The sequence below is a fragment of the Sminthopsis crassicaudata genome, chromosome 6 (assembly GCF_048593235.1).
Source record: "Sminthopsis crassicaudata isolate SCR6 chromosome 6, ASM4859323v1, whole genome shotgun sequence".
NCBI lineage: Eukaryota > Metazoa > Chordata > Mammalia > Dasyuromorphia > Dasyuridae > Sminthopsis > Sminthopsis crassicaudata.
The window spans coordinates 167,488,429-167,514,112 of NC_133622.1; the positions used below are offsets into that span (position 1 = coordinate 167,488,429).

At 36.3% G+C, this 25,684-nt stretch overlaps 1 protein-coding gene across 3 annotated transcripts in view; it reads right to left on the bottom strand.

Annotated features, from left to right (window-relative positions):
• The window catches only part of HSPA4L (heat shock protein family A (Hsp70) member 4 like), a 58,973-nt gene extending 39,964 nt beyond the window's left edge, over positions 1 to 19,009 (bottom strand). Inside the window, exons 1-5 of one of the 3 annotated variants that reach the window (XM_074276768.1) lie at positions 18,842 to 19,009; positions 17,885 to 18,051; positions 3,960 to 4,017; positions 1,855 to 1,995; positions 691 to 813 (exon numbers count right to left, since the gene is read on the bottom strand). In XM_074276768.1, the coding sequence (XP_074132869.1) occupies positions 691 to 813; positions 1,855 to 1,995; positions 3,960 to 4,017; positions 17,885 to 17,991 (429 nt within the window). In that variant the 5' untranslated portion in view covers positions 17,992 to 18,051; positions 18,842 to 19,009. Of the gene's footprint in view, positions 1 to 690; positions 814 to 1,850; positions 1,996 to 3,959; positions 4,018 to 17,884; positions 18,821 to 18,841 lie in introns of those variants that run through there. The other 2 variants (XM_074276769.1, XM_074276770.1) reach the window with 2 other exon arrangements.
• Between the last annotated feature and the right edge of the window lie 6,675 nt (positions 19,010 to 25,684).

Genomic DNA, 25,684 nt, shown 5'->3' on the forward strand with positions numbered 1-25,684 from the left:
TTTCAATGGGTATATTTTATGAAAATCTCAATTTCTCTTGCACATCATCTCCCACTTTAAAAAAGAAAGACAGACCCACTTTTGCTGATAACTTCTGGGGCAAATGGATTAGGGACATATCTGGTGGTGTAAAGGTTTCAGAAAAGGGTGGTAGTTATGCTGAACATACTCTTGGGAATTCAGCCACTAAAATAACCAATATAGACTGGCTAATTGTAACTGACAAGTTGAAAAATTTTAAGCTATAACAAAAATGAAAATTTTTTTCTTACTTTTATTAACATAAGAAGGACTAGACACATAACCCAATGGAAAAAATTTTATCACCATTTTCCTTTGAAATAAAACATTTCATTTTATCTCTATTTTCTTTGCCTTATGAACAAAAAAAAAAAAAAAAAAAAAGAAATGTTCTACATTAATGGACACAGCTTGTTCTTTCAAGATATTCTTACATTCCAGCTCTTCTCATGTTGAAAAAAGAAGTTAATTGGATTTAGCAGAAATTTACTGAATAAAGAATGAAAACAAAGAAAAAAAGAACCAGGTTCTTACAACATGCAGGACACTAATACAATAAAAAGTAATATTAAATAAAACTAGCACTTTACATAAGCTATCTCATTGGAACCTTACAGCAATCCTCCAAAATGGTGTTGATTCAAGAATATTTGATCAAAGTAAACTTACTGAAATCACACAATCTGCCACAGGCTTCTTCAAAGCATTTTCTGAAGTCTCCTTAAGCTTGGCCAATAGCATTCCAGTGACCTGCTCGATTGCAAAAGGCCTATCTTCTTCTAGGTACCGTACCTGAAAACAAAGGAAAATGTCATTGAGCAAAACAAATAAATATTTAATGAAGCTATCAAGTTAATTCCAGAAAATTAAAAAATAAATGAATAAGCTATTTTGAAATACAAAAACGATCTTTAAAATATTCAACATAAATGATTTTTAAAAATGCATTATCATTCATTCCTTATTTTTCTTCCAATTTCACAATAAGTTGCTTTTATTTTTTAATAACAAAGGCAAGAAAAATATAAATATAAACTCTACTAGACGAGTCTTAGCTAAATTTACTATATCTGCATGATTTCAAAGTACTTTTCCTCATAAAATATTCATTTATAATATGAATTTCAATAAAAAATTAAGAAACTAATCTTAGTTTAAAAGGAGCCAAGAGAAGGTATTTTAGTCTCAAGGCTACATTATGAAAACATAAATAACTTACATGTACAATTGCTTTAAACATAAAAGTTTCTTTTTTTTTTTTTTAAGCAAAGTAAACACTTATGCTTGCTTTTAAAAAATCTTAACAGTAGCACCAGGCCTGAAGTCAGGAGGACTTGAGGTTCAAATGTGGCCTCAGACACTTAACACTTCCTAGCTACGTGACACCCTGGACAAGTCACTTAACCCCAATTGCCTCTGGAAAAAAAAATCTTAACAGTTTAGATGCCATTCAAAAATGTTTTCCTTTATTTAATACTTTTAACATATCTCAAGATATTTCTGCAATAATTACAAAATTTTTTTTTCAAATACAAACCTCAAACCAGTTCGGTCCTTTCCACAATTAGCAATAGCTTTAATTCTCCCTACCCTCTGCAATTTCTAAAAGTCAGTTTTATTATCGAATTAAGCAAAATAATCAAATATTTTTGTCTTTTCAAAAAACTTGATACAAAAAAATGTTGATATGCCTTTTTACATTTGAATAGAAAGAAACTGAAATCTAGGTGAAACTATTTTAGCTGCCAAGAAAATGTGACTAAGCAGAACAACGTCCTCATAATTGGATTTTTTAGCGATCGATTCTATCAAGTTATTGTACTGGATAGGTACCTTAACTCCTGTACTTCCATTTGGCATTTTCTGAAGTTCATAAGGAAGCTTAACTCTTTCAGTTTGCACAATGGGATCATCAAAAGACCGTCCATGAAGTTTTTTGAAGCCATGCAATGTATTTCTTACATTTGTAACAATCTGTTAAAAAATAATATTTTTATTAATCAAAGTATATCACCAGACTTTTGCCCTTTACAAGTAAAAAACAAAACCTGTATTTCCTGCATATCTAAATTTAAGATAAAACATATGCATAAAACAATACACACTTAATATCCATTCTCAAAAAACTGTATTATATGTAACAATGGTGCAAATATTTTTTTTCATCCCACAATTCCTTTAAAGCTTTTGCTCCTACTTTGATAAAATATAGAAAAAGTTCAAAGTAAATGTATTTTTCAGAAAGAAAAGAAGATAATCTATATGTCAACCCTTCTTGTCAGTTATTTCTCATCTTTTCTTCTTTTATTACTTATAAAAAACAATGTTTGGGAAAGTGAATAAAGTACTGGATCTGGAGGGACTTGGGAGTACTGATTTATCAGATCCATGACTAAATAACAATCTCAATGACTTTGGAACAATTTAGACTCTTAAGTTAGACCTGTGGTCATTAAACTAAGAAATCCATAGGTTGGTTCTATTATTCCCACAAGCACACTCCTCCAATCTTTGCTAAATTCTATATTCCCTCAAAGTTAGTTTGAATTTATGACTAAGCTTCTCATGTTCAGCACATAATTCCTTACTTCTAAGGTCCCATTAAGAGAGCAACAAATCCTACATCTATGACCCATGAGACTTTCTGGAAGTCAGATTTCTTTTAACTAAATATATTCCCTATGAGGGATGCACCAGACTTTAAAAAAAAAAACTAATGAGTAACAAATCAAAATACAAATTACAATGATTTTCAAAGAAAGCAGTCATAACTTTAAATCTAAAAAGGATGAATTTTGGTTTCTAAATACAATTTATCATTATATGGCTAATGTTATTTTGTCCAATGTCAAGTCAGCCTGCTGTTCTATAAAGATGATATGACTGCTTTCCTCAGAAAGTGTAACAATGAATTTTGGGATGTATCCAGAAATTCAATTGAACTATCATGCCCACACTTTATTAGAGTTGAGTGAACTCATAGCCCAATTCTGGAATAGAATAACTAAGAGTTAGCCTAATTTTCGTCCAAATTGAAGTATTTACAGAAAACAAATTTATTGGGAACCCCCCCCCAAAATGATTAGAGATACAAAGAAAGGAAGGGAGCGAAAAATATTTAAACAGAAACCACACCTACAAATATAAGTAGAGCTTCAGGCTAATAAAGTTATATTGGTGATAGAGAAAGGGAAAAAAGATTCAGGCAGGTACACATCAAAATTCAAAAGAAGTCAAGAGATATTAAAACTGAAGAAAATAAGATTGAAAGGAAAATTAGTTGTTATATTAAAACACAAAATGTTTTATTACTGGTGAATATACACAACTCAAAAATGTTAAAAAATACATTCTACATAAATTAGTGACAACTTCAATTATCCTCATCTCTTATAAAGATTCTCTAATTTTTTATTTTACTTTTTCCTAATATTCTCCCCATAGATGATGTTTCTTGTCAGGACATCCTTTTAGGTATGTAGATATGGTCTTAGTACCAAAGCATAAAATACATAGATCTTAACATTTAATTATGTTTTAACACATTAACAGCATCACAATCACAATTATTTTGGAAAAACAACTGTAAACTATTCTGACTAATGTTAAAATGACATATACTATAATGAATAAATGGAAAAATAGCTAGGTTAACAGTAGCTTCAGGCTATGTTTATGCTTTATTCAAGCTAAAGGTTTTTTGGGAGGAATGTGTACAAAATACAAATAATTAAATTATGGTCAAAAACCAAATGTAACACAAAATTATAATTATAGTTTTTGTTTTATGCATACCCTTTTCCCCCTCCTTTTCCTACTGAGCATGATTAATAAGGATTCCCCCTTGTTAATCTAAGTAAGATTTTTCCTTAATTTGTATTATGGCATATTTAATCCAAAATTTAATCCCCAATCCACCAAGATTAAATTTAATTTACCTGACTTTTGGCTGCATTCCCAATGGTTCGAGTTTTGGATCCTAAAGATATACAAGCCCTAGGAAAGAATAAATAGTCAGATTCTACAAAAAGTAATGTTAACTCTGGAGGGAAAGAGGGTTAACAGGTTAAAACAACCCAAAATAAATCCTCTAGTATGTTTGTAATTTATTCTTATGCATGTGACTATAAAAACCAACTCTTTAAGGATTAATATACAATCATGCAATTAATGCAACTTATAAAACATTTTAAGATGGCTAATCAGTTCTTTTACTTCTAACAAACTTCATTCCTAAACAAGGGATTACAAAATATATAATGAAGATGATTTATAGGAGAATATGAATCTAAAAGAATCTAAAATATATATGCTACTATTTGTAGCATAAATCTTTATTATAAAGTATTCTGCCAGCATATAGTAATTCTGACTGAAAAACTGATTAAACCCATTACATTTTACAAAAAAACCTTCCCATCTGAGCCAAGAAAAAGTTTATTTGGTAACAATTTTGAATAGATTCAACATTTTTCACATACTAACTACCCACAATCTACAAACCACTCAAATGAATTAATATATGGGTGTACTAAATCGAATCCCTAATTTCAAGGAGATTGTCATCTACTTGATAGGGGAAGAGATATGTACAAACACCTAAAGTATGAGGCAGTCTACTCTAAAAGGTACAAATTAAATGCCCAGAGGAATACAGAATAAAAGTTGGACAATAGTCAGACTGAAGACTGAAAGCCAAAGTAGTACTGAGGTTTTAAAAAATGGGTGGGGTTTATTTTTAACATTTTCATAAGAGGATCATAAAAATACATCACACAGTAATAAACTTCCATAAAACCTTAACTTTTAACAACAACACGATGATAGCTAGTAACAATTAATATAGCCTTTTATAATTATCACTTTTGATCCTCATGACAACATGGGAGATTGCCATAATTATCTCCATTTTACAAATGAGGAAACTGAGGCAAAAAGACTGTTAAATGATTTGCTCAGGGTCATATACCTAGGAACAAAGCATGATAAAATGGCTTAACAGACCAGCACTTTCTCCCCTCCCAACCCATCAGGATATATATTTGATTCTTTGGCTCCACATGTATCTATAGATTTGCTAATTTTCACTTTGTTCTTGTGAGGGGGTGTGTGTGTGTGGGTGAGAATAGCTCCCATGCACATGCAGGTATTTCCATTTTTGCAAATTAGTTTTGCTTCATGTCATATATTTTTCCATGTTCTAGAGTATGTTCAATATTCACCTTTTATGACATCTTGATATCACAACTCATCTTCCTGAGTTCAAGCCTCACTTCCTAGCTGTGTGACCCTGGGCATGTCACTTAACCCTGTTTGTTTCAGTTTCCTCATCTGTAAAATGAGCTAGAGAAGGAAATGGCAAATCACTCCACTATCTTTGATAAGAAAATTCCAAATAGGGTCACAAAGAGTCAGGATGATTGATAATTGAACAAATACCACAACACTTTAATTGCTTGTTTTGACTAGTCTGTAATTTTTGTATACATGGATTGTAGTTTTTTTATATTATAAACAAGGAAATCATTAATATTTTATATTTTTGATGTTCTTAATATTCTTAAGATGTCAGTTAATCAATCAACATTTACTAAGCACATACTATTTGCTAGATACTAAATGGTAGGAACACAAAGAAAGGTCAAAGACAGTCCTGCTTTCAGGAAGCTCATATTCATTTTACCAAGGAAATGTGATTAATTTTGTGACTTTTACTGTGTATTTCCAAGTTGCTTTACAAAATATTTGGACCAGACTATAGTGGTGAATAAGTAAAGGAGTAGGGGGAGGAGAAGGCATTTCAGAAAAAGGAAACTGTATGAACAAAGCTGTGAGGCAAGAATGTTTGAATAATATTTGGGTTATACAAAGTAGTCACTGGGGCAAAAGTGGGATATAAGATTTGAAAAGGCATGTTAAGGCCAGATTTGATGCTGGCTGCTATGAATGCTAGAATTTTGGCATTACTCAGTAAACAATTCAAGGTTTTCTTATTAAGGCAGTACTCTAGAGTTTAATAATGTTACTTTAGGACAATTAACCTTTGTTAAGAGTGAAAAAAACACATTAATGAAAGAGCCTCTTGCAAAATCCTTTATTTACCTGTTAAACAGAATTTAAAAAAAATTTCAAGATATACATTATCTGTTTTAATAATTCCAAAAAACACTTTTGTTCATGACTACTCCCAATGGAGTACTCAAAAGTTTCTGCATCCAAAAGAAAATGGAAATAATTGGAAGATACACACACACACACACACACACACACACACACACACATACACATATATATCAACCAATCTATCTAATACACATTTTTCAGCTTTTCTAAATGCCATGAGTGGCTGAATATTGAGCTCCAGGTGTTTTTAAAATACAATTTATCTGATGAAATGTTAAAAATAAAAGTTTATTGCTGGCATGTTAAAACCATGAAAAACTTCATGAAAATTATTTTTTTTTCTTGTACCTTGCAACACTTTTATAAAAACAGAAAATTTAAAAGCATGAATCCACTAGCCCTGAAGTCAGGAGGACCTCAATTCAAGTCTGGCCTCAAACATTTAACATTTCCCAGCTCTGTGACCCTTGGGCAAATCAATTATAACAACAAAAGACTCAGGGGGAAAAAAAAGCATGAATCAAATTATTCTAAAATTTCCTTTGTCCATAGCTTTTAACAGCTCACAAAAATATAAAATTTCTAATGGGGAAAAATTTAGATGTATCAGAGTGCTTTAGGTCTGATAAGAACTGATAAGAAATCACCTAGGCTGAACTTTCATTTTGCAGATAAGGAAAATGAGACCCAGAGTAACTGGAACCAAAGTACAGATCCTAACTCAAAATTCAGGTAATTTTCAGGAAAGAAAAAATAAAACTTAGCCAAGTTATCAAGGCATAATTAATGTATAATGAGAATCAGTTCATTTTAAAAAGTTTTGCTCTGAACTTAATTAAATAACCCTAGCCTCATCCCCATTCCTACATAAAAGGGAACACAAAAGAAGACTCAAGGAAAATATGAATCTCCATTTCATGTACCTTGGTACTGCAAGGATATACAATACATTCTACAAGTTACTTTAAAAACTGGCTCTGCTTATTCATGCTTCCTTTGGTTCTCTTCTGTGCATTTTCCCTTCATTCAATTTTATCTTTTTAGTTCCAGATTCTCTCCTTCCATCTACTTCACCCTCTTCCCCACCCAATTAAGAATACAAAATCCAGTACCAATATGAAGTCATGAAAATTAAATTTCCGCATTCACAATTTTATGAAAGAAAAAGGAAAAAAACAAGAAAAAATGATTCCACTGATATTCAGAGTCCATCTCCAGCCATCTCTGCAATTGTCTAAGCATTCTAAGGCATTCCCTCATATTCTAGCTCTTTGTGGTTTTCTTTTTCCCCTTTTACTTCTTAAAGAGTCAGATTCATAAAATTTGTTTTCCTTATAACTATCCTATCCTTACTATTACTTTCCCTCTGGAGGTAGGCAGCATGTCACCTCATGACTCCTTTGGAATTGTGGTGGATCATTGTGTTGATCAGAGTTACTGAGTTTCTATATGTTGATTATCTTGAAAATATTGCTGTTATTATATAAACTGTTCTCCTGGTTCTCTCACTTCATTTTGAATCAATTCATAAAAATCTTTTCAGGTTTCCCTGAAACAATTCCTCTTCATTATTTCTTATAGTACAATTGAGATTATATATCATATATATATCACAATCATATATTATGACTAGCCACATTCCAACTGATGGGCATCTTTCCCCCTAAGTTGCTAATTTTTTGCCAACACAAAAAGAGCTGATATATATATATATATATATTTATACATATGAATCACTTTCCTTTTATTTATTTGGGGGTATAAATTACCTTCTATGCCTTTTCAAATTAAAATTTAAAATTTTTTTAAAAAAGGAAAAACTAAATCTATTACAAACATATACTCAAGCAAAACTTTCCAAATTGTATTTTCAATAACCCTCCTTTCTTTAGGTGTTATGGCTAGCCACCCTTTGTGGTTTGACCCTTCCTCCTCCATTAATCAAGAAGGGGTAAGGGTGGAGGAGAAATAGATGTAACCCAACAGCCATAAACAGTCAACCTACACAGTATCTGTCTTTTTTTTGCACCTTGTCTCCAATACCACTCTTTGAGAAGAGATGGGCAACAAGCTTTATTTTATGTCCTCTAAAGGCAAACTTAGTTATTGCATTGATCGGTTTTTCCACCTTTCAAAATTACTTGTTACAATATTGCTATGCCTAAATAAACTGTTACCTTGGTTCAGAGATACTGTACTCTACATCTCTTCATATTCTCCATTATTCTCTGTAATAGCCTTTCACCATCTCTTCCTGAGCAGGAATATTCTATTGTCCATATATTGTCCATATTGTCACCATTTATTCCGCCATCCCCCCAGTTGTCTAATTAGTCTAAGGCATTCCCTCATATTCTACCTTTGTGGAAAAAAAACCACCTTTTACCTTCTAAAAAGTCAGATTCATAAAGTTTGTTTTCCTTGTAGCTATTCTATTCTTAGTATTACTTTGCCTCATAATCTACCTGTTTTATATCCCCATATTGAGTCTGATGCCTTTCCATAGTAAAGGCTTTTTGCATGTTGTGTTCAAAACTCCTTTGTTTTCATTTTACAGTGAGTTCATCTAATGTTCACTGCTGCCACTGCTCCTCTTCATGTCTGTTTTTCTCAAATTTCCTTGATTTATGAAAAACAGCAAGCATACACACACACACACACACACACACACACACACACACACACACACACACACAATTCCTCCTTTACCCTCAATTTTCTTTCCCTTATAAAGCTCATAAAAGAAGCAACTTGCCCAATAGGATCCATTTTTCTTATTTAAATCTTTCAACATAATTGATATCATAAGTGATATTCCTTCATTTTAGTTCTGAAAAGGTACTATTTTCTTCTTCAATTAGAATGTTATCATTACATCATCATGTGGCTTCTTTCTAACAGCTTAAAAAACTTTACCTTTCTAGGTTTCTCTGGAATTTGGGGGTTTTATTTCAAAGCTCCTACTCAGATCTCATCTTTTCATTATAAATGTTTGAAAATCCTCTTTTCCATGAATGACACATTTTTTTTCTTCTTCTATGAAATAAAGTTTTGCAAGGTAAGATATTTATTATTATAAGCATCTCTTTAGTCTTTCTGAATATCATATTCCCAGATATTTCATGGTACAAATTCCCAGATCTTGTGTGATATCATGGTCTTAATATCTGAACTGCTTCTTTGTAGTTATTCATAATTTTTTCTTTGATGTGACCTCTGAATTTTTTCTAACAGTCCTGGGACTTTTCCTTTCAAGAAGTGACTCCTGAATTCTATATTTTGCCCTCTGGCTCTTAATCCTTAATTTGGGGAGTTTTCATTGAACACTTCCTAGAATATAGTGTTGTCCAGCCTTTTTAATTTATGACAATTACCAGAGAGTCCAATTATTCTCAGATATTCTCTTATTGGTCTGCTTTTCAGATCTGTTTTTTCTTGATATCTGACCTCAGATTAATATCCTCTCTTGTGTGCCCCTCTCCATTTTGATTTTGTTTTAATTTTTTATTGTAGTCTCATGTTTAGTCTATTCTAATTTTCAGATAGTCTATTACTTGGGTAGGATTTACTTAGTTCTCTTCTAAGCTAAAAGTTCTTCTAAATTCTTCCCTTCAGAATTTATATTTCGTTTTTATCTCCCCCCTCCCAAATACCTTCATTTCTGAGGTTAGACTCTCCTGAATCTTGGGATTCAAGCAATGATTCTGAGCTTCCAGAACTTCCAATATTTTTCCCTTGGGTCTCTATAGATAGCTCTCTATTCTTGCTGCCTCTGAATACTGAGCCTTAAAAATTACATATGTATCAAGATCTCTCATAGAGCTGAGGTGTCTTCTATTAACCTGGATGGCTACCCCCAGGCTTCTTGTTTTCTATGAAATTCTACAGTGGAAAACTGTTGCTTATTCTAGTTTCTCACTGCATTTCTTGATCACTGTTTGCTCATGCCAAGTACAGGATTTTGCTAAAGTATTATTAAGTGGAAGCTGGTCCATTTAGCTTATTCAGGCAACCCTCCTGGTCAAAAGGAACCAGATTTTTCTTAAATGATAACATGGAAGAAAGGACACTTTTCTTCACTGACTCCAAGTTTTGATTATATGTCAGGTCAGGTCAAGCTTTACTACCTAAATAAAGGTTTCTAAGTCACGACTCTTATGAAATATACTAAATGAAGGATTAGTGTGACCTAAATATAGGAAATTTGGTTCTTTCAGTCTCTTAATGTACACGTATATTCTTATATGTATGTATGCCTATGTCCCCACAGTTACATAATATAGGTTCCTAAAATGTATAAATTGCTTTTAAAGAAATAAAAAGCTACTGCTAATTTTTAAAGTATTTTAAAGCAATACATTGCTAATTTTAACAACCTTCTTTATCCAAAAGTTAGATCTTAAACAGTACTTTCCAAGTTTAAGATCAAAAGCATTTTTTAAGACAAGGAGTCAATGTTCTTTGTGTTATGGACTTTTGGGGCACTAAAGTTTTATGAACTTTTCTTCTCAGAATAATGTTTAAATGAACAAAGTAAAATATATAGGGTTATAAAGGAAATTAATTATATTTAAAGTTATAAAAATAATTTTAAAACAAGTTCCTAAAGAACCTCCATTAAGAACTCCTGTAGGTTGGGCTTTTTTTTTTATATTAAGATATTGACCAACACAAACAAAAATGAGGGAAATTTTAAAGTTTAATACCAAATTGTATTCAAAATCCACTGGAAAATCTCATCAAACCTCAATATCTACTGTACAACTACAGTACATAAGCTAGGAGAGGTTTCTAAAAACACTTCCATAAAGCATCTTAGAATTCTAATTTGTTACTTAGAAATAAAGCTAGGAGGCATAGTGGTTAAGAATGATGGCCTTACTTAGACCATCAAGTTCAAATCCTATTTGAGATACTTGCTATGCTGTGACCCTGAGCAAGTTAAAATCATTTTTTGCTGTTTTTCTTATTGGTAAAAATAAGGATAGTAAAACAGCAGCTGCCCTATTTCATTATTGTGAGGATAAAGTAATATATATACACAAAATGATCTGCAATCTTAAAAGTACTTTATAAATGCCAGCTATTATCATCATTATTGAGAATTGGATGTAAAACATTAACTGGTCAACAATATTTATTATTAATAATTAGTACTTTCATTAGAAAATCCATAACATTTGTCAGGAAAACAGGTGAGGAAAAGTAAAGAAGATACATTAGAACTCATATACTTGAATTAATGAAGGCAGAGACCCGGCCTTAAGCCATCCTACTTGTGAGTCCTCTGCTCAAAAGCCAGATATGCTGCCCCATTTCCTCCAAAAAGAAGGAGGAATAAAAAATTTACATGTATTAAGTGCTGACTAGGTGGCTCAGCTCCTCTGCTTGGCACCTGAAGCTTGTAGCCTGTCTAGTTAACCCTAACCCATAATATTTATTCCCCCCAAGACCTCTTAGTTTCAAACCCAACTGAAAAAAATCAGTCTCTAACATCAGAATAGGAAGTACTCAAACAATATTTTTCCTGATTCAACAATTATTAAATGCTTACAATCTACAAGTCACTAGTGATTCAAAGAGAAACAGTTCTGTTCCCCAAGGAGATAAATTCTGCTGAACAGTCAACAATATCAATGACACCAGGGGCCCTAGTTATCTACCTCTTATAGGATTACACACCATATCCCCAGGCTAAATACAAATTGCAGGAGAGCAAAGGCTGGCTGGTTCTGGGATTTTTCATCTGTGGATTCCCATTGCCTAAATACAATTTGTTTAATAAATACAGGTTGGATTTTTTTTTTAAATGACAGAGACAAGACACAATCTTTGGATCATTATAATCAGGATGCATTAACATTTATGGAAAAAAATGAGGTAATACAAATAAGACAAAAAGTTTACTCCCTCCATTTTATCCCCCCCTCTAATTTTTCGGATGGTCCATCTTGACCATAACCATCAACCCATTGATCACCCCCATTTCCACTTGCTCAAAACCCTGGACAATTATCTCCCCTAATTCTCACTACCAATGGGATGCAGGTGCTATTATCATCCCCATTTTACAGATAATGAAACTGTGAGAAGTTCCTTGTTCAGGGTTCACATTGCTCCTAGATGGCAGAAATCTTCCTGACTCCAGGCCCCAATCTTGGAGTTCAGGAAACCTTATCTTGTTTTCTAACTTCTTTTTTTCCCCTCCATCACCATCTGCCTTTAGTTGGAACAAAAACTGCCACTCCCCTTTTCTCCAAAATGCATCTCACATTATTACCTCTTCTCCTTTCTCTTAAACTTTTAAGGTCAACAAAATATTTCCGTGCACTTAAATAATTTCCTATCTTGAGTTACACTATAGCAGTGTGATTTAAAGTTCTTTTCAGGGTATTTTTCTCCTAAAACTAAATTAGCACCTAGCATACTGCTCCACATAGAAGAACTCAATCAATGTTTGTGTCTGAAACGAATTAGGAAAAGTACAAAATTTTTTAACAAAAGCTTAATTTAGAAATGTTCTTGAACCAGGCAATTTTGTTGTTGTCCAGTTGTAGCTGACTCTTTAGTGACCCTATTCGTGGTTTTCATATCAGAAATACTAAACTGGTTTTTCTACTTCCTTTTCCAGATCATTTTACAGATGAAGAAATTGAGGCAAACAGGGTTAAGTAACTTCTCCAGGGAACACAGCCATAAAGTGGCTGAGGCCGGAATAGAATTCAAGTTTTTGTTCCTTGACTTCAGTGTTTTTTTTTTCTAGATGTATACTATTACTGATACATAAAAATGCCTGAAGAGTCTGTATTATACTGTTGGCCACTCTCCCTTCTTGAAGTCTTCTTTCTATGAAGTAATAACTTCTGTTTTTATCAACTTCTTTCCCAGCAACTTAGGGTAGCTGGATTTTGTGCAGATACATATTAAGATGCAATGAGTTTTCAGAAAGCATTTATTTGTCTTCCTGTCCAGAAAGCTGGGGTAAGACTAGAAAGTTTACAGCCTTTCTTTCTGCAGGCTGTAAGCACGAAATAAGAGTTGGGGGGAATTCTACTTAATCTTTATAGAATAGAGGCTGATTGTGACCGAAATTCATTCATTCTCATACTCAAAATACTTCTAGTAGATACATAGAGTACAATAGTTTCATAAAGACTGGGCTTGAAGATTTGCATTATTTCATTTTAACCCTGCAAAACCAGCTTTTATTCTCTGTAGCCATGATGCAGCAAAGGTTACAAATGACAAACATTGACTTTGGATCAAATTCCTTAGACCAAGAGCTCTTTGAGGGCAGCTACTATCTTTTGCTGTTTCTACCTCCACTTTTTTATTTCCAACATTTAGCACAGTGTCTGGGTACTTGAGAAATCCTTGCTGATTGATTGAAATCTTTCCAAAGTTACTACTTGAGGATCTTTGAACAAGTCAAGAAAAATTCTGAGCCCCATTGTAGTCTGTGATTTGGAGGGGAATGGACTTGATGGCCTCTATGAACTGAATGAGAGAATTTAAAAAGAGATTTATATTGTGAGAAAGGGAACCCAAATAGTAAAGAAAATTAAACTAAGAAATATGAATTGTTAAATTTATATAGCATTTGAAATTACAAAGCACTTTATAATACATGATCTCATTTGATACAAACTTCAGGTCCTACACTCTATGCATTATGGCGCCACCTAGCATCCCCCAAATAAGCAAAAGTTTTAATTTTCCTCTTAGGTTAATTACAGCAGTTCTAACTGATACCTACCTGGACATAGATATTGCAGGTCACAATACTTAAAGAGAACACCTTGTTTCAAAGGATTATGTGCAAGGCACTGGGTTTAGGACAAAAAGCAAAACAGTTGTATTCTCAAAGGAGGTAGAGGAGGGTAGGAGCACAAAAATCCCAATTTTATTGAAAGGCTAAGAAATAATTATTATAACTTGTCCATGTTCCCACAGTAATATGTCCAAAACTAAAACCTAAGAACTCTGATAACAATTTATCTCCTAAGTTTACCCTACTGGACCTCTTTATTTAATGAGAATGAATTGTCTATATAGAACAGATGCCAAATGAGTTATGGAAGACCTCAAAGTATAATGGATAAAATTTTAGACCTTTAGTTATAATACCTGGGTTTAATGATAACTCTAATACATATTACATATATATATATATATATGTATACACACAGAGATCTATCTTGTCTCCCCTATTAGAATTAGCTCCCTGAGAATGGCACACTTTTGCTTTTTCTTTGTATTTCTGAGTTTTGCATAGCACTTGGCATTTAGTAAGCACTTATTTGTTGCAACATAATAAACTCCAGTCCTTATATGTATCTTTCTTAATATTTGCATCTTGAAAAACTGAAATACTGCTGGATACAAATAATCAATAGTTTCTTTCATTTTTACAAACTTATTAGATTTTTTTTTCCCCTCAGAAGATAGCTAATTCAAAATCTGTGGTGAAACTTCTGGATGTTTTTAGACAATAATGGCCCCCTATCAAATTCTGCCTTTCAGATAGTAAACATTCAAGGAATGTTTGTGGAAAGAATGAGTGTCCAAAGATAGAAAGATAGATAGACAGATGGTATAAGTTCTGAAATAGATACTGTTTAGAGGTACAATTACAGGCAGAGATTAGTGAACAACCACAATATCCTCTCCAAACTTAAAGGCTTCCATTTTTGTCATGATGGAAGGAATTAAGTTCTGGCCTTGGAGTACAAATAAAAAACCTGAGTTTGAATAATGCCTCAGATACTTGCTAGGTAAGTGGAAAATCACCACCTTTCTGAGCTATTTTTTTCATCAGTAAAATAAAAACATCTGCTTCACAGGGAAGTTTTTATCAAATGAGATCATGTATTATTATTATAAAGTGCTTTGTAATTTCAAATGATATATAAATTTATCAATTTAATATTTCTTAGTTTAATTTTCTTTACTATTTGGGCTTCCTTTCTCACAAAATATAAATCTTTTTAAATCCTTATTCAATTCATAGAGGCCATCAAGCCATTGCCCTCTAATTCACAGATGACAATGGGGCTCAGAATTTTGCTTGACTTGCTCAAACATCCTCAAGTGGTAACTATTGGAAAGATTTCAATCAATCAGAAAGGATTTATCAAGTACCCAGACACTCTGCTAAGTGTTGGGAATAAAAAAAAAAGGGGGGGGGCAGCAAAAGATAGTAGCTGCCCTCAACAAGCTCCCAGTCTAAGGAATTTGATCCAAAGCCAATGTTTGTCATTTATAACCTTTACACCATGGCTACAGAGAATAAAAGCTGGTTTTGCAAGGTTAAAATGAAATAATGCAAATCTTCAAGTCCAGTCTCTATGAAGACTAGTGCACTCTATCTACTAGAAGTATTTTGAGTATGAGAATGGATGAATTTCTGTCACTTCAGCCTCTATTCTGTAAAGATTAGGTAGTATACCTACCTCAATTTTCTATTTCAGACTTGGAGCTTGCAGAAAGAAGGATGTAAACTTCCTAGTCCTATCCCAGCTTTTTGGACAGGAAGACAATACATGTCTGAAAACCTACAGACTCTTAATATGTTATCTGTACAAAGTCCAATTATCCTGCTGTTAATGAGCTGCTAGGAAAGGAGTTTATAAAAACAGAAATTGCTGCTTCATAGAAAGAGAAACTCCAAGAAGGGAGAGTGGCCAACAATACAATACAGACTCTTCAGGCATGCATATATATCAATAGTACACATCTAGAAAAAACACCGAAACCAAAGGACAAAAAACTTGAATTAGGTAAATTATTGTGCTTCAAACTCAAAACTAATATAGAATTTAAGTTATATAAAGACTTTATGACTAACATGACCAAAGAGAACCATGATCTGAATGAAATTATAACCTGTAGGTAAGAACTAGTTTCTCTGGGATAAATAGCTCTGAGTAAATTGCTCCATAATACAAATTTACAAATAAATGAATTATGTATCAATCTGTGGTTTTCTTTTAGGAACTTAAATGATAGTTATTTTTATACTGCACAATATTCTTTAATAATTAATAAGCAATCTACACCTCTATGACACATCTTTCCTCACCCACATAAACCTCTGTCAACAAACTTCCCAAGCAAACAGTGAAACTTGTGGAAACACTTTCATCAATCTTTATGGAGTCACTGCACAAGCATGAATATATAACAAGATGACACACATCCCCACTGCCTGGTCTACATAAAAAGCCTTATGCTAATTCGAATAGTCAGTGTATGAGGAATAGATTTCTACTATCGCCATCACCAAAAATTGAGAAACTAACTCCTGCCTTAGCAACTCCATTAAAATAGGTGCCATCACTTTGGATTCCCAAGGTCACAGGACAGCAAACACAAAACTCCCCATTAGATCCCGATATACTTCCTTTCTGGCATAGGTTGGGAGGCAGTTTTATGTGACTCCAAAATAGGAATGCTCCTTCTAGGAGGGAAGTCTGCTGCCCCACAGGCAAAGAGAGGCTGAAGAGATGACACTAAAGGGACATGATGCTGTAATAACATTTAGAATGGATGCCTAGCATCTTCTCCCTCTGGCTTACTTCAAGTACCACCTTTTTTTCCCTTCCTTTCCTCATCAACCTTCCTACCCTTGTTTACCGGTCACACAGAGGTGTCTATGCTTGTATTGACTCAGCTATGAACCATCTGCCTTGGGGAGACTATAAGCTCCTTGAGAACAGGACTGGACTCCTTTTTGTGTATTTTCTGAGTACATACGGAAATGCTCCATACATAATTTCGGAGGGCATTATAACAGGCACCAGCAGGCAGACCCCGAGACCAGAATCCTCTAGTGACACAATCTGGGTTCCACTATATCACCCTCCCACCCCCACACTGGCTTCATGAGGATGGGCAGGAGATTGCAGAGGAGTGAAGACCAAGCTATGGATGCCAACCAGCTAGAGGGCAGTGGGAGGAGGGGCAGCTTCCTTAAGCGCAGCTCCCTCTCACCTCCCCAACCAGGGAGGCAGGGACAGTGAGGGGTGGTAAGTAGGGGAGAAGCAGTAAGTTGAGGAGGCCCTTTGTAAGGGAAAAGACTGGGATGGGGAGCAGGTCACCAGCTGAGGAGAGATGAGACATCCCGATATGTGGAGATGGAGGGAAGGGTGAGAGCCTGGGCAACATAATGGGGGTACATAGAAGCGTCGGGCAGGCCGGGACCCGGGGAAGATGGGGGATGGGCAAAGGAATGTCGAGAGATCAAGGGCAGTATCAGGGAGAAGGGACCGTACCGGAGGGGGTCCTGTTTTGACATAGCCGGGACTGTACCCGAGGGAGATGGGGGGGGCGGGGTTTGCAGCGGGCCAGTGCAGTATCCCAGGGATGATGAGGACGATATCCCCGCAATAGACGAAGTGTGCGCAGGGAGCTGGGGTGCAGTGGGGCGGAGGTCTGGGAGCACTCAAAGACCTCTGAGGGGGAGGCAGGAGCTGGGGAGGGGCGGGGGGATGTTCGGGAGCACTGAGGGAGGCCGAGGAGGGGATCCCGGAAGAGAGGAGTCACGGCGGGGTGGACTGTCGGAGAGCAAGAAAGGGGGAGACTCATAGGAGCACGAGGAGGGGGTTCCCGGCAGCACTAGGAGGGAGGCCCAGAGGACAGCTTCTGGGGGGAGCCCGCCAAGAACACTGAGGGGGGGGTGTCGGCCTCCCGCGGCAGGGGAAGGGAGACGTCGGGACAGGAGTGTCTGGGCGGTACTCACGGGGTACACCGGTCGCTGTACTCATTGGCGATGGTCTCGATGCCGCCGCTTCGCGCCACGGCGATGTAGCAGTTGAGGAAGCCGAGGTCGATGCCGACCACAGACATGCTGCCGCTGCCGCTACCGCCGAGCTGGGAGGGGCGCCTGCTGCAGGTTCGCCGTCTGGGCTGCGAGGGGCAAGGAGGGGGCGGTGAGCCGGGGCCGGGACGGGAGCCGGGGGCCGGAGCCGGGGCCGGGACCGAGCTGGGAGGGAGCAGGGGCCGGGCCTGGGTCGCCGCTGCTTGCCTCGAAGCGTCTCTCCCCCACTGCGGTTCAGCAGCCACCAACCGGCAGTTACTGGGCTCTGCGCCTGCGTGCTCAGTCACCGGGGAGGCGCGCGCGCCGCCGCTCCGAGTCTTCCCTCCCACCCCACCCCCAGCCCTACGGCCACCCGCCTCGGTTTCGGCAGCTTTCGTCAGCTCTCGGGCAACGGCGACTGCTGGGTTCGAGAAGGATCTCGAAGATGTAGGCGACCGGGTTGGGGCGGAGGGGGGAGAGGAGAGGGGCGGGGGAAAAGGGAGGAGCTGGGCTCCTCGGGATCGCTCCCTCGCCTGGGCCCAAGGTCCCGACAGGCACAGAGGCCCTAAAAGAGACGGCTTTCCGCAGCCGCCACCAGTCAGCTGTGGGTGCGTAGGGCCAACCGAGGAGGCGGCCCGAGCGGCGAGCCCGGGGCTCCTGGGGACGGCCGTCTGGAGCCACTCCCTTAAATCCTTCGGGGCTCAGTTTCCCTATCTGTAAAATGTGACTCTAAGGATCCCCAGCTTTGGTAACCCCATGAGGGGCATCGAGGGCGCAAGACATCTCCACTCCCCCGTAAAATGGGCAAAAGAGAGCAAAGACCAAGGGGACTTGGGGTTCCAGCCCTCTCCCCCTCTCCCCAGCCTAACCCACAACCCAGGGAAGCCCACCGGCACCCACCAGCCAAAGGGGGGCCTCCTTGTCCCCTGCGAGCCCATGCACCCCCTGATGCTGTGGCCCTCTTCCCCAGGAGGGGAATTTTCAGCCGGTGCCAAACATGGCAGTTTTTCCTAATTCCATCTCTCTCTCTTTTGCACTGCTGGGGTCGTGTGAGCCAAGACTTGTGTGATGAGGGCCTTGTCATGGGGGCTCTGTGAGGTAATCACCCCCATTATCTCGAGCGGTGGTCAGGACTATCTAATTTGGGGTTCACCCAACTTCCTGGAGCTACGGGGACCGGGAGGAGGGCCATGAAGGAAGGAGGAGGGGAGAGAAAGGAAGAAGGAATGGAGGTTATGGGGTGTAAGAAGGAGGATAAAGGGTACAGGTGGCTGTAAGAAAGCAACCATATTGTATTCCGTGAATATCAAAAAGCCATTACGAAGTTCTGCCTTTAGAGGCACTTTTTTTTTTTTTTTTTTTCCGTCTGAAAAACTGCAACTTGAGATGGCCCCTGTAACCCACAAGAAACTCTTTCTCCCTCCTCTGGCGATAAGAACAGTGATTTAAAAGCAAATTCAGGCTGGCTAAATGTCTTCCTTCCACAGCAGCCTTTCTGTATGTTACCAACAAAACCTGGCAGGAATAAATTGAAAGAAAAATTACAATTCAAGCTAATGATAAAATGTATACATATTTAGGAATCTAGTTATCAAGACCTACAAAGGAATAATATGACCATAACTCCTGAAACAGACAGACTTAAATGATTAGAGAGTGTTAATTGCTTGTGGTTGGACCATGCCAAAATAATAAAAATGGCAATACCAAGTTATTCAATGCTCTGTCAATCATGCTTTACAACTTAACAAAATAAGTTTATCCAGAGAAAATTGTCAAGAATCTCACAAGAAATAATGAAAAAAGCAGTAAAATGATCTAGTAGTACAATACCAGATCGTTTTGAAAATGTTCCTCTTAATAGGAACTCTTAGCTTTTAATTCTTGGTATGGTGTGATAGAATGAACATCTACCAAGGATTCCCTCTGTCCTAACTTCCCCAACATTTAGTCAGAATTTAATATTCACACAACTATTTAAAAGTTCTTTTGAGTTCTTAGGTTAAAAAAATGCAGTTTATGCTACCATCCTATTCCAAATACCATAATGCCTTTTGTTGTTTTTAAATTTATTTTTTATTTTTTTATTTTTTTTGAGGCTGGGGTTAAGAGACTTGCCCAGGGTCACACAGCTAGGAAGTGTTAAGTGTCTGAGATCAAATTTAAACTCGGGTCCTCCTGAATTCAGGGCTGGTGCTCTATCCACTGTGCTGCCTAGCTGCCCCAGTCTTTAAATTTAAACTTAATTACAAAATAGGAAAAGGAAAAAAATATTGCTATGTGCACAGCAGGACATGAAAAATTAAAAAAAAAACCCCAATAAATTTCCATTTCAAGAAAGCTTACATAATCAATACTACATATTGTGTTGAGAACTATCTTTGCTTCCTTGTAGTTTGATTTTGTTCTCTGATGTGCACTTTTTATTTTTTTCCTTTCTTCCCACAAAGAAGGCTACAATTAAGCACATATGTATATATACATGTGTGTGTGCATATATGTATATATGCATGCAAAATAATACACATAGATATAATCATACTCATTTACATCCATATATATGTAATATATACTGTTATTCTTTTGACATTATTGACATAATTGAAATTATTCTTTGTCCTGTTTCTCTGAAGGTGGATGACATGATCCTGCATAAGTCCCAAGTCTTTTCCTAGTTTTCTAATTCTACCATTTCATTTCCTACACAGCATTGTTTCACCTTTATACTGTCAAGTTATTTTAAATAGTTTAAAACAATATTGATTATATAACTAACACATAATGTAAGTTTCCCTTTTTTCTTTTGATTAAATCTATTTTAGCTTTAACTTTGAAATTATGATTACTATCCCTGCTTTTCTTAAATTTTACATCCTACTCCTGATTTTTTATGTTTGTGCATATCTCTTAAAGAAAATATTATAGATTTAAACACTAGGATACAAAACTATACAAACTATACAAAGATATTTGGCATTGTTTAAAAAGTAGAAAAGTTGATTAGTGATATTAGATTAGGAAAATAAAGCCCAGAAGCAGAAAACAAAACATAGTAGCATTGTGTTAGTCCAAGACTCCAATTAATGTGATGAGGATTCATTGTTTGCCAAAACCACAAGGAAAACTGGAAAATAATCTAACAGAAATTAAGTTCAGAGTGCTATCTCACACCCTATACTGCAATAAACACCAAATGCCTCTATGGCATAGATGTAAAAGGTCATATATATACATATATATATATTAGAATGGAAAGGGCTACTTTTCAGAACTATAGAAAGGGGAAAACATTGTTCAAACAAAGAAAATAGAGGATCAAAGAAGATATGATATAAAAGCTTTTTTATGGAGCTAAGATTAGATAATATACATGTGATATCTAAGATATACAAAATAATGATTCAAATATATAAAAATTATCTCTAATGAGTAAAAAAAACAGGCAGTTTTTGAAAGTTCTTTAATAACTATATGAAAATACTCTGGTAATTAGAGAAATGCAAATGAAGACAATTCTGAGGTTGGCAAAAATGACAAAATGAGAAAAAGACAATTGTATTGCATATCTGTATACATATACACATAAGATTCATTTACAATACTCTTCTTTTTTTTTTTTTAATTTCCAATTTCAGTATTGGAAATGTTCATGTTTCTCAAGTTCAGAATTACACAATGTCTAAAAGAAGTAAGGGACCTTCAAAGGATATGAACAATTTTCAGATGAAGAAATTGAAACTATTTCTAGTCATATGAAAAGGTGCTCTATATCACTATTGATCAGAGAAATGCAAATTAAGACAACTCGGAGATACACCTGACCTACCTGACAGATTGGCTAATATGACAGGAAAAGATGACAAATGTTGGAGAGAATGTGGGAAAACTGGGACACTGATGCATTGTTGGTGGAGTTGTGAATACATCCAGCCATTCTGGAGAGTAATTTGGAACTGTGCTCAAAAAGTTATCAAACTGTGCATACCTTTTGACCCAGCAGTGTTACTACTGGGCTTATATCCCAAAGAGATATTGGAGAAGGGAAAGGGACCTGTATGTGCAAGAATGTTTGTGGCAGCCCTTTTTTTCATAGTGGCTAGAAACTTGAAATTGAATGGATGCCCACTAATTGGAGAATAGCTAAATAAATTGTGGTGTATGAATGTTATGGAATATTGTTCTTTAAGAAATGACCAGCAGGATGAATACAGAGAGGCTTGGAGAGACTTTCATGAATTGATGTTAAATGAAATGAGCAGAACCAGGAGATCATTATACACTTCAACACTACTACATGATGATCAGTTCTGATGGATGTGGCTCTCCTCAACAATGAGAGGATCCAAATCAGTTCCAATTGATCTGTAATGAACAGAACCAGCTACACCCAGAGCAAGAGCACTGGGAAAGGAGTATGAACCACAACATAGCATTTCCACTCTTTCTGTTATTGTTTACTTGCATTTTTGTTTTTTCTTCTCAGGTTATTTTTACCTTCTTTCTAATCCGAACTTTCTTGTAGCAAGACAACTGTATAAATATGTATATATATATATACATATATTGTATTTAACATATATTTTAACATATTTAACATGAATGGGACTACCTGCCATCTAGGGGAGGGGGTGGAGGGAAAGAGGGGAAAAGTTGAAACAAGTTTTTGCAAAGGTCAATGTTGAAAAATTACCCATGCATATGTTTTGTATATAAAAAAGCTATAATTAAAAAGAAAAAAAAAGTGAGGGACCTTACTAATTATCTTTACCATGGTTATTAATGTCAAAAGAATAGCAATTATTTAAAATCTGTGCCAGTCACTGTATTAAGTAAAAGATAACCTCTTAGAGACAATTTTTGGGTTCCATCTCCAAACAATAGGAAAAAAAAAACCCTGAGACCTACAAGCATCCAGAGTGTAGGCACTATGCCTTGTATAAACTCTTATCTATGCCCAAGATGTTCCATCCTCACCCTCATGCCTCCATTCTTCTGTTTCTTAGTTTCCCTGGCTTTCTCTAAGACTCAGTTCTAATGCCACCTTCTGTAGGAAGCCTTTCCCAGGCCCCTCAGCTACTTGTGCCTTCCCCTCTCATATATTTTCATGTTTTGTTAGAATGTGAGCTCAATACCACTATAAGATCTGTACCCCAAAGAGATCACAAAAAGGGAAAAGGATCTACATGTACAAAATATTCATAGTAGGTCTTTTTAAGATGGCAAAAAATTAGAAATTGAGGGAATGCCCAATAATTGGGGAATGGCTAAATAAGTTGTAATATATGAATGTAATAGAATACTATTGTGCCATATGAAATGATTAGCATTATTCTCTCAGAATAAAACTTGGAAAGACACGAACTGATGCAAAGCAAAAATGAGCAGAACCAGGATGAATACTTTACACAGTAATAGCAATGTTGTGCAATGTTTATTTATGAATAACATCTCCTAGCAGTATGACCGAGTGACAATTCTTGACATCCAAAAATTTATCTTAAATTGCTGTCACTAATACACATGGGGGTAAGAAACTAACTCCATAAACTTTCTATTTTATGAAAAAAAGGCTTGGTGTTTTGGAGGGGTTAGGGTTTTGTTTTGTTTTTTTAGTTCCCAATCAGAATCTTTTTGAGTTTCCAGAAAGGTCTCTGTTCTGCTCATTTCACAATCTATTTCTCCTCCTTCTCCAAGGAGCTTAAGCTTTTTCAGGTCATCCAAATAGATTTCCTGGGAGAAGTCTAGTTCTTAAGTCAGTTATATAAGAGTTCAGAAGCCTATGGCCAAGATGCTTCTCAGGTAATAGCTTTTAGCATTAAACCAAGTCTCAGAGAGCCAAAGCTCAGTCATGTGCTCCTGAATCCCATCCCTGAAGAAAAGTTATCAGCACACTTTTCCCATAGATGTGCATATTTGTGGGACGTACCCACCATGTGATTGATGAGAATGTTTTGTTATAACTCTTTTTGCTATGTCATCTGAGTAACTGCCTTTGCTAAAAAGTAAGGGGGAAAAATGTGAGCATTTTGTATCTGCTACCCTGTCTGGTCTCAACTCCCTATGGAACAAGATTCCCCTTGGTGTAGAGAACTCCTTGATAATTCCATTCCCCTTTAGATTATAAATTCTTTTGAGGGTAGGGACTGTATTTTTGTTAATTGTATCCCCATCAATTAGCATAGTGCCTGGCACATCATTGGCACTTAATACATGTTTATTTGATTGTATTAGATTGGTTGAGATTGGATCAAATAGGGTCTGTTTTTACCTTTTCTAAATCCCTAGAATTTAGCACCATTATTGACACATAGTAAGTGCTAAATAAATAAATGACATGACAGTTGCACAATGGAAAGAAGCATTGCTAGGCTTGATATTATGGAGAATTAGGGTTTAAATGCTGATTCTGCCATCCATGTGATTTTGAGTGAGTTATGCTGTTTTTGGGGTCTCCCCTTCAAAATAAGAGGCTAGACAAGATGACTTCTTAGACCTCTTTCAGGACTAAATCTATGACATTATCATCAACAAGAGAAAACAATCTTAACCTCAGAAATGTTGTTTGGCTTTCACAAACCAAGGAACACATTTTGTATTTAAAACAGGGAGGTAGTCCAGTGGATAGAGTAATGGCCCTGGGGTCAGGAAGATTGAGTTCAAATTTGACTTTAGGAGCCTTCTAGCTGGGTAATTCTTGGGCAAGTCATTTCATGACTATAGTTTCTTTAACTGTAAAATGGGGACAATAGCATTTATCTCACAGAGTTACTGTGAGGATCAAATGAGATAATATTTGTAAAAAGCAGTTGGCACAGGGCCAGACACATAATAGGAACTATATCAATGCTTCTTTCCTTACCTTCCCCTCATGTCAAACTGATAGAGCTTAGTGATTCTTCCTGGTGTTCTGTCCACCCTTAGTTCTTAGGCTTCTAATCTCAAGTCATGTGGGTTGGTAGGAACAGATGGTAGATCCTGAAAAGAAGTCAACCTTGCCAAGGCATCACAATTGGTGTCCCCAATGCTGGCATCTGTGGCTGCAGAGGCTGACTGTAATTATATTGCTATGTCAGAGAGGATGTTGAGCCATGTATGTCCCTGCACTACCCTCAATTCCCTTCTACATTTTGAGGCCCTCTCCTGGGCCCTGCTTTTCTTTTCTTTTTCTTTTTCTTTTTTTGCTGAGGCAATTGGGATTAAGTGATTTGCCCAGGGGCACAGCTAGGAAAGTGTTAAGTTTCTGAAATCATATTTGAACTCAGGTCCTCCTGACTTCAGGGCTGTTGTTTTATCCACCAGCCTTGCTTTTTTATCTCCCAAAAAGACACTAGAGCAGAGTCTTCCCATGACATATTCTCCTTACAGACAGTAGATTGAATATGTCAGTTTTTGTCCAAGTCATTGTGTCTCCCAAAGAGCAAACAAGAATAGTGCCATTGGATCCCTAGGTCATTGTTACTTCCATTCTGCTGCCTACAATTCAGGCAGTAATTATCATCAACCCACTTGGTCACTTATGTGGCCACTCAGCAAAGTAATCCTTCTGGATCCTCCAGCATTAAAGATATAATAATAACAGTAACGACAATAATAAATAGTAATAAATAATGAAACAGGCTCCCTCCTTAAAAGTGAGGGATTATGAATGTGGAATGTTGCCACTGTTCAGTGTAGCCATTGATTCTACCCCAGTGTTTCTCCCTCAACCCCTTCACCTCAAAAATTACTTTATATCTGTTTTGT